The 15,000-nt window shown below is 40.0% G+C and overlaps 1 protein-coding gene across 1 annotated transcript in view; it reads left to right on the forward strand.

Moving 5' to 3' along the window:
• Positions 1 to 14,922, forward strand: part of anos1a (anosmin 1a) — a 15,860-nt gene extending 938 nt beyond the window's left edge. The window contains exons 2-12 of the mRNA XM_055166116.1: positions 2,862 to 2,909; positions 4,900 to 4,965; positions 5,762 to 5,984; positions 6,619 to 6,803; positions 7,565 to 7,691; positions 8,615 to 8,862; positions 9,904 to 10,027; positions 11,499 to 11,597; positions 12,871 to 12,959; positions 13,049 to 13,262; positions 13,901 to 14,922. Coding sequence (XP_055022091.1) covers positions 2,862 to 2,909; positions 4,900 to 4,965; positions 5,762 to 5,984; positions 6,619 to 6,803; positions 7,565 to 7,691; positions 8,615 to 8,862; positions 9,904 to 10,027; positions 11,499 to 11,597; positions 12,871 to 12,959; positions 13,049 to 13,262; positions 13,901 to 13,950 — 1,473 coding nt within the window. The 3' untranslated portion in view covers positions 13,951 to 14,922. The remainder of the gene's footprint in view (positions 1 to 2,861; positions 2,910 to 4,899; positions 4,966 to 5,761; positions 5,985 to 6,618; positions 6,804 to 7,564; positions 7,692 to 8,614; positions 8,863 to 9,903; positions 10,028 to 11,498; positions 11,598 to 12,870; positions 12,960 to 13,048; positions 13,263 to 13,900) is intronic.
• The last annotated feature ends 78 nt before the right edge of the window (positions 14,923 to 15,000 follow it).

Consider the following 15,000-nt stretch of genomic DNA (forward strand, 5'->3'; position numbering starts at 1 on the left):
TTTATCCTTATTTAGACCTCATTCAGACCTGGTTCAGTCCTGGTTTAGACCACTACTAGTTTCTATATTAGTTTTACTATCGATTAGTATCGATATCGAGTTCAATTTCTTTTCTTTTTACAACTCTAATTATGATTTCTACCACATTATTTGACCCGGGCCCAGAGGTCGAGGTTTGTGTTTTCAGAGCGAGATCCTCATTATTTTGATTATGTGACTCGTGTTGAGATGTTTGACTCCAGGCTCTGCTCTGTCTGTAACACAACTGTCATCGAGAGCTCCTCAGATACTCACAAACTAAACTAAAATAAAACTAAACTAAACTAAACTAAACCAGGACTTAACTAGGTCCTTGTTTAGATCTGATTTAGAACTGGTTTAGTCCTCTTGATTTAGACCTAAATGTAACTTAACTAAACTAAACTAAACTAAACTAAACTAAACTAAAACTAAACTAAACATAACTAAAATAAAACTAAACTAAACTAAACGTAACTAAACTAAAACTAAATAAAACTAAACTAAACTAAATTAAACTAAACTAAAACTAAATTAAACTAAACTAAACTAAATTAAACTAAACTAAAAAACCTAAACTAAACTAAAACGAAATTAAATTAAACTAAACTAAAACTAAACTAAACTAAAACGAAATTAAATTAAACTAAACTAAAACTAAACGTAACTAAACTAAAACTAAACTAAAACGAAATTAAACTAAACTAAACCAAAACCAAACTAAATGTAACTAAACTAAAACTAAATTAAACTAAAACGAAATTAAATTAAACTAAAACTAAACTAAACGTAACTAAACTAAAACGAAATTAAACTAAACTAAAGCAAAACCAAACTAAACGTAACTAAACTAAAACTAAATTAAACTTAAACAAAACTAAACTAAAACTTAACGAAACAAAACTAAACTAAAACTTAACGAAACGAAACTAAAACTAAACTTAAACTTAAACTTAAACTAAACTAAACTACTATACATGCATCTCGAATTTCAGACTTCCGGTCATTGTGTAATTCATACTGGGAAGGATCCTCCGAAAAAATGAGCATCAAACCGCCATGTTTGTTTTCCCAGTGGGATGTGTCTGTTGTCAAAGTCGATCTTTTCAAGTCTTTTGAACCATATCACTTTTGTTTCTGGTTCTGATATTGTCATATTTTAGTTTTGGGATTCGTACATCATAATTATGTGGTTGTTGGATCCTAACAGCGGAAAACGGGCTTCGGAAGTTTGCGAACTCCATAAATGCAAAAGGGAATCAGATGTGTGTGACTGTAAACCTCCGTTCAAACTGTTTCTCTTCCCAACGGAATTGAAAAATAGTGAAATGTGAAGGCGATGGGCAGGACGGATCCACAGGAAGGACGAAAATGGAAAAAGTCAACGCCAAAGTGAAAGGCTCCAACTGTTCACCAAGAAACACCTTCCACTGCAAAGAGACCGAGACGTGATGTTGCTGTAAAACCACAAGAACAAGAAAGTGCAGCTCAGTCTGTTTGTCTTCTGCACCTCTCACTTAACAAACGGGATTTTGCTTTGTAGTGGAGTAGAAAGTACAGATACCTGCTCTCAAATGTAGTGAAGTAAAAGTAAAAACTATCCACTTTAAAATGTACGCAAGTAAAGTAGAAATATCTGAATTTTTTACTTAAGTACAGCACTTTACTACTTGTACTTTGTTATGTAACACTGCTGTTTCATGGTTAAAAAATGTCGATTCTTTCGTGGCCTAACCGATAGTTCACGTGGAGCCAATCAATACTCAGCACGTGTCCATTTACAAATACTGAACAGAGGGACTAAACCAGGGCTAAACCAGGACTGAACCAGGGCTAAACCAGGACTAAACCAAGATTAAACTGGGACTGAACCAGTACTAAACCAGGACTGAACCAGGACTAAACCAGGTCTAAACCAGGACTGAACCAGGACTGAACCAGGTCTAAACCAGGTCTAAACCAGGACTGAACCAGGACTTAACCAGGACTAAACCAGGAATAAAGAAGGACTAAACAAGAACTAAACTAGGGTGTAACCAAGACTAAACCAGGACTAAACGAGGGCTAAACAAGAGCTAAACTAGGGCTAAACCAGGACTAAACCAGGATTAAACGAGAACTAAACTAGGGCTAAACCAAGAATAAACCAGGACTAAACCAGGGCTAAACAAGAACTAAACTAGGGCTAAACCAGGACTAAACTAGGACTAAACCAGGGTTAAAATAGGACTAAACTAGGATTAAACTAAGACTAAACTAGGACTTATCCAAGACTAAACCAGGGCTAAACGACAGCTAAACTAGGGTTAAACCAGGACTAAACAAGAATTAAACTCGGGCTAAACCAGGACTAAACTAGTGCTAAAACCAGGGCTAAACTAGTGCTAAACCAAGGATAAACCAGGACTAAAGTAAGACTTAACCAGGGCTAAACCAGGACTAAACCAGGACTATATTAGAACTAGACCGAGACCAAACCAAGACTGGACCAGGACGATAATGCTCGTGGACACATTTGACCTGTGAATTTAAAGTTGATAAAAGAAAGTCTCTTACAGCTTCAGTACACTGTGAGTGGATGGTTCTTGTGCTGATACGCTAACGCCCGGAGGAGGTTTCATGCTCCAGTTATTTATCGACGGCTAATGCTAACGCTACAATCACCACGGCTCATGTTGTACTCTAATAAACAGCTACTGGGTATTATGTATTTAAAGGTCTTATATTACACAAAACCGATTAAAAAACGGCTTAAAGTAGAAATGGGCAAAAATACTGAATTCAAAATGTGAAAACTGTACCAAAAGCTCATCGTTTTTGTCTTTTTTTTTTTTTTTTTTCAGAACAATGCGTCTTTGGACTGGTGTCAGAGCTCCAAACAGTGCGCAACGGTGAGTTTAACTACGGAAAATATTTAGATTAATATTCATAATGTAAATAAATATAAAAGTCCGAGCTTAGTCCTGGGTTAGACCTGGTTTAGATCTGATTTAAAACTTGTTTAGACCTGGTTTAGACCTGGTTAAGTACTGGGTTATATCTGGTTTATGACTGGTTTAGATCTAGGCTGGTCCTGGTTTAGTCCTGGTTTAGACCTGATTTAGACCTGGTTTAGTCCTTGTTTAGACCTGATTTAGACCTGGTTTAGATCTGGTTTATTCCTGGTTTAGACCTCGTTTAGACCTGATTTAGACGTGGTTTAGTCCTTGTTTAGACCCGGTTTAGACCTAATTTAGACTTGGTTTAGTCCTGTCTTAGACCTCTCTTAGACCTGATTTAGATGTGGTTTAGTACTGGTTTAGTCCTCCTGATTTAGATCTGGTTGAGTCCTTGTTCAGACTTGGTTTAGACCTGATTTAGACCTGATTTAGTCCTTGTTTAGACCTGGTTTAAACCTGATTTAGCCTTGGTTTAGAACTGGTTTAGTCCTCCTGATTTAGACCTGGTTTAGTCCTTGTTTAGACCTGGTTTAGATCTGGTTTAGTCCTTGTTTAGACATGCTTTAGGCCTGATTTAGACTTGTTTTAGTTCTGGTTTAGACCTCGTTTAGACCTGATTTATACTTGGTTTATAACTGGTTTAGTCCTCCTGATTTAGACCTGGTTTAGACCTGATTTCGACCTGATTTAGATCTGGTTTAGTCCTTGTTTAGACCTCGTTTAGACCTGATTTAGACTTGGTTTAGAACTGGTTTAGTCCTCATAATTTAGATCTGGTTTAGTCCTTGTTTAGACCTGGTTTAGACCTCACTTAGACCTGGTTTAGAACTGGTTTAGTCCTTCTGATTTAGATCTGGTTTAGCTCTTGTTTAGACCTGGTTTAGACCTGGTATTAGTCCCTGTTTAGACCTGTTATAAACCTGATTGAGACCTGGTTTAGAACTGGTTTAGTCCGTGTTTAGACCTGATTTAGAACTGGTTCAGACCTGGTGTAAACCTGGTTCAGTCCTGGTTTAGACCTGGATTAGTCCATGACAGATTAACACATGTAGAACACTTAAAAAAGCACCGTTTATTTCAGACTGGGTTTTAAAGAGGCCGATTCTGTGAGAGGAAATTGAAACGCCTCGTGCTGAAAACTCCATTTGACAAATCCAGGCGTCGGGAACATCACAGAGATTATAATCTGAACGCAGAGACAGTTTTAATCCCGGGTTAGCAGTTTTTCGACAGACTTTTATAGATAATGTCAGAGTGAAGCTGAAGGAACACGGCTTTATAATGGACCAAGGAATTTAAGACTGAAATCGTCTGTTTAATACAACTGTGAAAAAATAAAACCAGGACTAAACCAGGACTAAGTAAAGACTGAACCAGGACTAAACCAGAAATAAACCAGAACTAAACCAGGTCTAAACTAGGACTAAACCAGGTCTTTACTAGGTCTAAATCAGGTCTCAGTCAGGTCTAAAACAGGTTTAAAACAGGACTAAACAGATCTAAACCTGGTCTAAATCAGGACTAAACCAGGACAAAATCAGGTCTCGACCAGGACCGAGTTGTAACCTGGACTCAAACCAGGACAAAACCAGGTCTAGACCAGGACCAAGTTGTAACCTGGACTCAATCCTGGACTGAGTCAGGACTCCTAAAAAGGTGCTGTTACTAATACACTACTAAACCAGGACTAAAAAACAACTAAACCAGAACTAAATAACAATTGAACCAGGATTAATGAGGACTAAACCAGGACTAAAACAGGGCTAAACTGGGCCTAAACCAGGGAAGAACCTGGACTAGTCTAGTATTAAACCAGAACTTAAAAAGGACTAAACAGAACTCAACCTGGACTGAAGGACTACACCAGGATTTAACCATATCTAAAACAGGACTGAACTAGGACTCACCTCATGTTTTGTAATTATTTTGTGTTTGTGGACAGTGCCTGGAGCCCTGCAAAGCATCATGGGTAATGAAGAAGAGGAGCAGCTGTGACCAGATGTGTCAGGTAAAGACTATTGGTCTATTATATAGTCCTAGTTTAGTCCTGGTTTACTCCAGGTTTAGTCTTATTCCTGGTTTATTCCTGTTCTAGACTTGGTTTTAGTTCAGTTGGTTTGATTTAGTCCTGTTTTGATCCAGTAGTAGTAGTGTTACTAATACTAACTGTAGTAGTATTAGTATTATTAGTATTAGCAGTAGTAGCAGTAATAGTAGTACCAGAGTTACGAGTATTAACTGTAGTAGTATTAGTACTAGTAGTAGTAGTAGTAGTAGTAGTAGTAGTAGTAGTAGTAGTAGTAGTAGTAGTAGTAGTAGTAGTAGTAGTAGTAGTAGTGCCAGTGTTACAAGAATTAACTGTCATAGTATTAGTAGTAGTAGTAGTAGTAGTAGTAGTAGTAGTAGTAGTAGTAGTAGTACCACTGTTACTAATATTAACTGTAGTACTAGTAGTAGGAGTAGTAGTAGTTCTAGCGTTATGAGTATTAACTGTAGTAGTAGTGGTAGTAGTAGTAGTAGTAGTAGTAGTAGTAGTAGTAGTGTTATGAGTATTAACTGTAGTAGTAGTGGTAGTAGTAGTAGTAGTAGTGGTAGTAGTGGTAGTAGTAGTAGTAGTTAGTAGTAGTAGTAGTAGTCGTAGAACCAGTGTTACTAGTATTAACTATAGTTGTAGAAGTAGTAGTAGTAGTAGTAGTACCAGCGTTAGTAGTAGTATTATGTAGTAGTAGTAGTTTCAAGTATAGTTGCAGTAGCAGTTTTTTTTTTACCTTTATAATATCTTACACCTCTCCTCTCCCTTCCAGACTACATTTCCCATGATGCCGTGGGAGTGCGTGAGCAGCTGTCAGTTCCTGGTCTCGGCGCTCTCTCTGAAGCAGGGTCAGTGCCCGGGTCCAGACCGCGCTCAGGGCTTCGACGCCGCCTGTGTCCAGAGCTGTGCCCACGACCACGACTGCCCCAAAGCCAGGAAGTGCTGCTCCAACGGCTGTGGGCAGACCTGCCAGAACCCGGACCAGATCTACGCCGGTCAGTCCGGGTTTAGACCTGGGATAGAACGGGTTTAGTCCTGGCTTAGTCATGGGATAGCCCGAGTTTAGTCCTGGAATAGACCGGCTTTAGACTGGAATAGTCCTGGGTTACATCTGTAATAAACCTGCTTTAGTCCTAGTTTAGATTTGGGGAAGATTTTGCTTAGACCTGGTTCAGTCCTGTTTTAGCCCTAATTTAGTCTGGGGTTAGTCCTGGTTTAGCCCCAGTTCAGTCCTGGTTCAGTCCTGGTTTAGCCTTGGCTCAGTCCTGGTTTAGCCCTGGTTTAGCCCTGGTTTAGCCCTGGTTCAGCCCTGGTTCAGTCCTGGTTTAGGTCCTGACTCAGTCCTGGGTCAGTCCTGGTTTAGCCCTGGCTCAGTCCTGGTTCAGTCCTGGTTTAGCCCTGGCTCAGTCCTGGTTCAGTCCTGGTTCAGTCCTAGTTCAGTCCTGGTTCAGTCCTGGTTCAGTCTTGATTCAGTCCTGGCTCAGTCCTGGCTCAGTCCTGGCTCAGTCCTGGCTCAGTCCTGGCTCAGTCCTGGCTCAGTCCTGGTTCAGTCCTGGTTCAGTCCTGGTTCAGTCCTGGTTCAGTCCTGGTTCAGTCCTGGTTCAGTCCTCTTACCTCTCTGCTCTGTAGGAGTGCCTCTGAAGCCCAGGAGGGAGCTGATGTTCAGGGAGGAGGCGTCTGGGGAGGTGGAGGTCAGGTGGTCGGGTCGGTCCGGTGTCTCTGTGGATCCGGTTGTTTATGTTCTGCAGCGAAGGTGGAACTTTGGCATCCAGCCCAGCGAGGACAGCGCCACCAGCTGGGAGGAGGTGGCACAGGTGAGGGTCCATAAGGTTGTAAACAGTGGTGGGAAAAGTAAATGATATTGTCACTAAAGTAAAAGTACAGCAAAAAAAAAAAACTCAAGTAAAAGTAAAAGTATCACATGAAAGATCTACTTAAGTAAAAGTATGAAAGTACCCGTTTAAAATGTTCTTAAAGAGTAAAAAACCTAAGTATTTCACACAGATAGCGATGTTGATACAGAATTTTGTTCAGCAGAAATAACTTAATCTGTTTTTGTTTTTTTGTTGTTGTTGTTTTTTTTTTGTATATTTTTGTTTACTCAAACTATGAACGTGTTAAAATAAACCTCAGGCAGGTCACAAACTATAATAAAAATACTTTTAGTTTTCAGTCCTGTTCAAAAATATAGTAAAATATACTTAAGTAAAGTACAAATAGTAGTAGTAGCAGTGATAGTAGTAGTAGTTGTAGTAGTAGTAATAGTAGAAGTAGTAGTAGTAGTAATCGTAGTTGTAGTAGTAGTGGTAGTGGTAGTAGTAATAGTACTAGTAGTAGTAGTAGTAATCGTAGAGGTAGAAGTAGTAATAGTAGTAGTAATAGTAGTAGCAGTGGTAGTAGTAGTAATAGTAGTGATAGTAGTAATAGTAGAAGTAGCAGTAGTAGCAGTAGCAGCAGTAGCAGTAGTAGTAGTAATAATAATAGTAGCAGTAGTAGTAGAGTAGGAGCGCAGTAGTGCTTTGTGTCTCCACGGTAACTGCTGAACATTTTACCATACACATACCTTTTTGTGCAGACGTCCTCCCCCCGGCTCCTGGTCCGGCTCCGGCCCGGGCGCTGGTACCAGTTCAGAGTGTCAGCGGTGAACTCCCAGGGCTCCAGAGGATTCACCCCCCCGAGTAAACACGTACACTCCAGCACAGGTACTACTACTACTAGTACTACTACTACTACTATACATGTAGTACTCTATGTGAGAGAGGAGTAGGAGTGGTAGTAACAGTAATACAACTAATAATATCAGCAGGAATAGAAGTAGCATAGCATAGTAATAGTCACAAAGACGATGCAAGTTTAGGCCTGGTTTAGTGCGGGTGTTATTCCTGTTTAGTCTTGGTTTAGTCCTGGTTTAGACTAGTTTTAGTTCTGATTTTAGTCCTGGTTTAGACTGGTTTTAGTTCTAGTTTAGTACGGGTTTTAATCCTGGTTTAGTCTTGGTTTAGTCCTGGTTTAGACTAGTTTTAGTTCTGATTTTAGTCCTGGATTAGACTGGTTTTAGTTCTGGTTTAGTCCCAGTTTTAATCCTGTTTAGTCTTGGTCTTGGTTTAGTCCTGGTTTAGACTGGTTTTATTTCTGATTTTAGTCCTGGATTAGACTGGTTTTAGTTCTGGTTTAGTCCCAGTTTTAATCCTGTTTAGTCTTGGTCTTGCTTTAGTCCTGGTTTAGACTGGTTTTAGTCCTGATTTTAGCCCTGGTTTAAACTGGTTTTAGTTCTGATTTGAGTCCTGGATTAGACTGGTTTTAGTCCTGGTTTAGACTGGCTTTAGTCCTGATTTTAGTCCTGGTTTAGACTGGTTTTAGTCCTGATTTTAGCCCTGGTTTAGATTGGTTTTAGTCCTGATTTTAGTCCTGGATTAAACTGGTTTTAGTTCTGGTTTAGTCTGGGTTTAGTCTTGATTTAGTCCTGGTTTAGAACGACGTACGTCCTGGTTTACTCCTAGTTTAAACCAGTTATAGACCTGATTTAGTCCTGGTTTAGTCCATTTGGTTATATTGATATTGAAATAATCTCTCTGGAAGGGCATCTGGTTTACTGTCTCTCTGTTTGGATCCTGATCTCCTCCAGAGCCGTCTCCTCCTCCTCCCCCCTCCCACCTCCAAGTTTCCAACCTCACCTTTGGTCCGGGTCGGTCCGCTTCAGTCCGGATCATCTGGGAACCTCCTGTAGACCCAGACCAGGTCCAGGATTCCAGTCTGGAACAGCGAATCCCAGTCCAGTTCTACTCGGTCTCATGGAGCTGGACCTCGGAAGAACCAAAACCTGGAACTAAACCAAGACCAGCTGAGAAGAAGAGGAGGAAGACTGTCAGAGAGGTGAGACCTGGTTTAGTTCTGGTTTAGTCCTGATTTAGTCCTGGTTTCAGGTTTAGTCCTGTTTAGTTCTGTTTAGACCTGGTTTAGTTCTGGTTTAGTCCTCTTTTAGTTCTGATTAGGTCCTGGTTTAGTCTCTGGTTTACTCCTGGTATAGTCCTGATTTAGACCTGTATTAGTCCCTGGTTTAGTTCTGGTTTAGACCTGTATTAGTCTCTGTTTTAGTCCTGGTTTAGTCCGTTTTTTGTCTTGATTTAGTCCTGGTTTAGTCCCTGGTTTATTCTGGTTTAGTCCTTTTTTAGGCCTGGTTTAGTCTGTTTTTTGTCTTGGTTTAGTCCTGATTTAGTCCCTGGTTTAGTCTTTTGGTTTAATCCCAGTTTAGTCCCTGGTATAGTCCTGATTTAGACCTGGTTTAATTCCTGGCTTAATCTTGGTTTAGTCCTGGTTTAGTCTTGGTTTAGTCTTGGTTTAGTCCTGATTTAGTCTTGATTTAGTCCTGGTTTAGTCCCTGGTTTAGTCGTGGTTTAGTCCCTGGTTTAGTTCTGGTATAGTCCTGGTTTAGTCCTGGTTTAGTCTGTTTTTTGTCTTGGTTTAGTCCTGATTTAGTCCCTGGTTTAGTCTTTTTTTCAGGCCTGGTTTAGTCCTGGTTTAGTCCCTGGTTTAGTCTTGGTTTAGTCCCGGTTTAGTCCCTGGTATAGTCCTGATTTAGACCTGGTTTAATTCCTGGCTTAATCTTGGTTTAGTCTTGGTTTAGTCCTGATTTAGTCCTGGTTTAGTCCCTGGTTTAGTCGTGGTTTAGTCCCTGTTTTAGTTCTGGTATAGTCGTGGTTTAGTCCTGGTTTAGTCTGTTTTTTGTCTTGGTTTAGTCCTGATTTAGTCCCTGGTTTAGTCTTTTTTTCAGGCCTGGTTTCCTGGTTTAGTCCTGTTTAGTCTTTAGTCCTGTTTAGTCTTTTAGTCTGGTTTAGTCCCTGTTTTAGTTCTGGTATAGTCGTGGTTTAGTCCTGATCTTTTATTTAATTTTGTTCTAATTCTTCCTGGTTTCAGTCCTCTGTGTCTCTCTGGAGTCTGCGTCAGAACAGGACTTACTCTGTGGAGGTTCAGGCCGTTTCGTTCTGGAGACAAAATCTTCTCAAATCTAAAAAATCTACAATTCAGTTCAGCACTCACGGTAAGTCAGATGCCCTCCCAGATGTTGTGAAGTGGGTGGATAAATACAGCAAGACTAACATTTGGGGTTTAGTCCTGGTTTAGTTCCAGTTTAGACCTGGTTAAGTCCCGATAAATGAAATGATCAGGGAAAACAATCCGTGTATCATTCGTTCATTCATTTTTCAATATAAAACCAAAAGTAAGAAAATGAAAAAACAACTATTTTGGAAAAAACAGATAAACCAGAACTAAAACTAGGACTAAACCAGGACTAAAACAGGACTGAAGCAGGACTGAAACAACACTAAAACAAGACAAAACCAGGACTAAACCAACACTAAACTGGTCTCAGTCCTGGTCCTGATCTGGTTCCGGTCTCAGTCCTGATCATCCGACAACTCAACTCGACAACCGTGCACCTCCGGGCCTGTCCCGACACTCAGTCCTGTTTCAGTCCTGGTTCAGTCCTGGTTCAGTCCTGGTTCAGTCCTGGTTCAGTCCTGGTTCAGTCCTGTTTTAGTTCTGGATTCGTCCTGGTTCAGTCCTGTTTTAGTCCTGTTTTAGTCCTGGTTCAGTCCTGGTTCAGTCCTGTTTTAGTCCTGGTTCAGTCCTGTTTTAGTCCTGGTTCAGTCCTGTTTTAGTCCTGGTTCAGTCCTGTTTTAGTTCTGGATTCGTCCTGGTTCAGTCCTGTTTTAGTCTGTTTTAGTCTGGTTCAGTCCTGTTTTAGTCCTGTTTTAGTCCTGGTTCAGTCCTGTTTTAGTCCTGTTTTAGTCCTGGTTCAGTCCTGTTTTAGTCCTGGTTCAGTCCTGTTTTAGTCCTGGTTCAGTCCTGTTTTAGTCCTGGTTCAGTCCTGTTTTAGTTCTGGATTCGTCCTGGTTCAGTCCTGTTTTAGTCCTGTTTTAGTCTTGGTTCAGTCCTGGTTCAGTCCTGTTTTAGTCCTGTTTCAGTCCTGTTTTAGTCCTGGTTCAGTCCTGGTTCAGTCCTGTTTTAGTCCTGGTTCAGTCCTGTTTTAGTCCTGTTTTAGTCCTGGTTCAGTCCTGGTTCAGTCCTGTTTTATTCCTGTTTTAGTCCTGGTTCAGTCCTGGTTCAGTCCTGGTTCAGTCCTGTTTTAGTCCTGTTTTAGTCCTGTTCAGTCTGTTCAGTCCTGTTTTAGTCCTGTTTAGTCCTGGTTCAGTCCTGGTTCAGTCCTGTTTTAGTCCTGTTTTAGTCCTGGTTCAGTCCTGGTTCAGTCCTGTTTTAGTCCTGGTTCAGTCCTGTTCAGTCCTGTTTAGTCTGGTTCAGTCCTGGTTAGTCCTGTTTTAGTCCTGGTTCAGTCCTGGTTCAGTCCTGGTTCAGTCCTGTTTTAGTCCTGTTTTAACAATGAAACAAAACACAACTCCAGGTCTATTTTTGAGAAGGAAACAACATTATAACTCAACTTAAATCTCACAAGAGTCAGTTTTGTGCAATATTGGATCTTTAAACTAACTTGAATGTCATTTTCTCCACAGCTCCTCTCCTTCGATCATTTCTTCCTGAATCCTTCTTAAACGTTGGGACTCCGTTTTACCAGGACGGAGAGCTCAGAGTTCACCTGTACTGGAAAAAAGGTACCAGCAAAACATCCAAGTCTGTGTCTTTTTCTGTTTCTCTCTCTCCTCTATCGCTTCCCCTACCCACTCTCTTTCTCTCTCCCTCTCTTTCTGGCACTTCTCTCTTTCCTTCCTCTCCCTCCACTCTCTTCTCTTCTCTCTCTCCACACTCTCCCTCTCCCTGTCTCTCCTCTTTCTTCCGCATTCTCTCTCTCTTTCCCAATCTTTCTCTTGCTCTCCACTCTCTTCTCTCTTTCCCTCCTCTCTCTCTCTGTCTCTCCTCTCTCTTCCTCATTCTTTCTCTCTTTCCCACTTTCTCTCTTACTCTCTCCACTCTCTCCTCTTACAGGTTTAGACCTGGTTTTAGTCCTGGTTTAGTCCTGGTTTAGTCCTGGTTTAGTCCTGGTTTTAGTCCTGGTTTAGTCCTGGTTTTAGTCCTGGTTTACTCCTGGTTTTAGTCCTGGTTTACTTCTGGTTGTAGTCCTGGTTTAGTCCTGGTCTTAGTCCTCGTTTTAGTCCTGGTTTTAGTTCTGGTTTTAGTCCTGATTTTAGTCCTGGTTTAGTCCTGGTTTAGACCTGGTTTTAGTTCTGGTTTAGTCCTGGTTTAGTTGAGGTTTTAGTACTGATTTACTCCTGGTTTTAGTTCTGGTTTACTCCTGGTTTACTCCTGGTTTAGTCCTGGTTTAGACCTGGTTTAGTCCTGGTTTAGTCCTGATTTTAGTCCTGGTTTAGTCCTGGTTTAGACCTGGTTTTGTCCTGATTTTAGTCCTGGTTTAGACCTGGTTTAGTCCTGGTTTAGACCTGTTTTAGTCCTGATTCAGTCCTGTTTTAGTCCTGGTTCAGTCCTGTTTTAATCCTGGTTCAGTCCTGTTTTAGTCCTGGTTCAGTCCTGTTTTAGTCCTGGTTCAGTCCTGTTTTAGTCCTGGTTCAGTCCTGTTTTAGTCCTGTTTTAGACCTGGTTTTAGTTCTAGTTTTAGTCCTGTTTTAGTCCTGGTTCAGTCCTGTTTTAGTCCTGTTTTAGACCTGGTTTTAGTTCTGGTTCAGTCCTGTTTTAGTCCTGTTTTAGACCTGGTTTTAGTTCTAGTTTTAGTCCTGTTTTAGTTCTGGTTCAGTCCTGTTTTAGTCCTGTTTTAGACCTGGTTTTAGTTCTGGTTTAGTCCTGGTTTTAGTCCTGGTTTAGATACACAGTACACAGTGCACCTTTTAAGATTTATAAACAAAAGTATAAAAAGAAATTATGATAAAATAAGCTGATAAAGAGACAGTTCTTTTCTTCTACATTTTTTTTCAGACTCTTCGACAGAGTTTTACAAAGTCCAGTGGAGTCCTGAACACTGTAGCCACAACCTGACCAAAGAAATGCAGAAAATTGTAACTGAGGTAAAAGTTTTAACACTAAATATTTACGATTTGTTCACTTTTTAAATTCTAATATTCATTTTGCCCGTGTATTTCCTGATTTCCTGTAGGAGAGTTTCGTGAGTCTGTCGGGGCTGCTGTTCTCCTGTAAGTACCGAGTGGTTCTACAAAAAGTCCAGACCAAGACCGGGTCCAAGTCCAAGCCCGAGATTGAGTCCTGGTCCGGTTCTAAGTCCGAGTACGAGACCAGGACTTTCCTAACTCCGAGTTGCTCCGTGGTTCAAGCCAAAAGTGTGAAACCGATCGACTGTACGGAACAAACCGGTAAATATTTATTAACATTTAAAGTACGAAAACTGAACTTTAAGTCGTGTTATAATGTTGTTTTCTCCTCAAAAACTGAACTGGAGTTTTGTTTTTATTATTATTATTAGTCTGTTTACAGCTCCAAAGCTCAAAATGCTCTGTTCCACCTTGTGATGTCATGAAGTGGTAGTTTTCATATTAACAGCTCCTTTTCAGGAGTCCTGGCTCAGTCCAGGTTTGAGTCCAGGTTACAACTTGATCCTGGTCTAGACCTGGTTTTGTCCTGGTTGAGTCCAGTTTTAAACCTGATTTAGACCTAATATAGACCTGGTTTAGATCTGGTTCAGAACTGGTTTAGATCTGGTTCAGTCCTGGTTTAGTCCTGGTTTAGATCTGGTTCAGTCCTGGTTTAGTTATGGTTTAGACCTGTTTTAGACTTGATTGAGACCTGATTTAGACCTAGTATAGACCTGGTTTAGTCCTAGTTTAGGACCTGATTTAATTCTGGTTTAGTCCTGGTTTAGACCTTGTTTAGTTCTGGTTTAGACCTGATTGAGCCCTGATTTGGACCTGGTTTAGACCTGGTTTAGTCCTGGTTAAACATTGCTTTGGTTAAACATTGTGAGTTTTTTTTTTTTTTTTTCCTTTTTAAACAGGACCAAGTCTGAAGAAGGACCAGCAGCAGCCAATCACCAAGCAGCACTGAGATCAGACAACCAATCAGGATTCAGGAAAATTTTAAATTGGATATTTATTTTTTTTCTACTGACTAAAACTGGTTTAATCCTGGTTTAGTCCTGGTTAAACATTGCTTTAGTCCCTGGTTTAGTCCCAGTTTAGACCTTGGTTTATTCCCTGTTTAATCTAGTTCTAATTTAAAATTCATTACCACAAAAAATACAAAATACATAGTTATTTTTTTCCCAAATATCTTGTTGGCTCACTGAATAGTTGAAATAGTGACTAAAAACTACATGTGTATTCTCCATTGAGTTTGACTAAATTAAACCTGACTTGTCCTTGAGTTTGACTAGATTAAACCTGACTTGTCCTTGAGTTCGACTAGATTAAACCTGACTTGTCCTTGAATTAGACTAGAGTAAACCTGATTTTAGTCCATGAGTTGGACTTATTTAAACTTCACTTGTCCATGAGTTCGACTAGATTAAACCTGATTTGTCCTTGAGTTTGACTAGATTAAACTTGCCTGTTGTTCTTGAGTTTGACTAGAATAAACCTGACTCTTGACCTTCAGTTTAAATTGATTAAACCCGATTTATCCTTGAGTCTGACTAGATTAAACCTGACTTGTCCCTGAGTTGACTAGATTAAACCTGACTCCTGTCCTTGAGTTAGACTAGATTAAACCTGATTTTAGTCCATGAGTTGGATTTATTTAAACCTCACTTGTCCATGAGTCTAACTAGATTAAACCTGATTTGTCCTTGAGTCTGACTAGATTAAACCTGATTTGTCCTTGAGTCTGACTAGATTAAACCTGACTTGTCCTTGAGTTTAAATAAATTAAACCTGACTTGTCCTTGAGTTTCACTAGATTAAACCTGACTCTTGCTCTTATATTGCCCCTGTAAATGTTGTACATATTAATCATATTTATTTCTTTTGTGAAAATGTGTTTTTTAAACCTGAATTATTCTGTATAAAGATTTAACCCAAAGATGTGTGTCGTTTATGTGTGTTAGTACCAACAAAATGATGTCACCCTATATGTAGAGTTTTGTGTAATCTGTAAAAA

The sequence above is a fragment of the Boleophthalmus pectinirostris genome, unplaced genomic scaffold (genome assembly GCF_026225935.1).
Source record: "Boleophthalmus pectinirostris isolate CB_2022bp ecotype Guang Dong unplaced genomic scaffold, ASM2622593v1 HiC_scaffold_11, whole genome shotgun sequence".
Taxonomy (NCBI): Eukaryota; Metazoa; Chordata; class Actinopteri; order Gobiiformes; family Gobiidae; genus Boleophthalmus; species Boleophthalmus pectinirostris.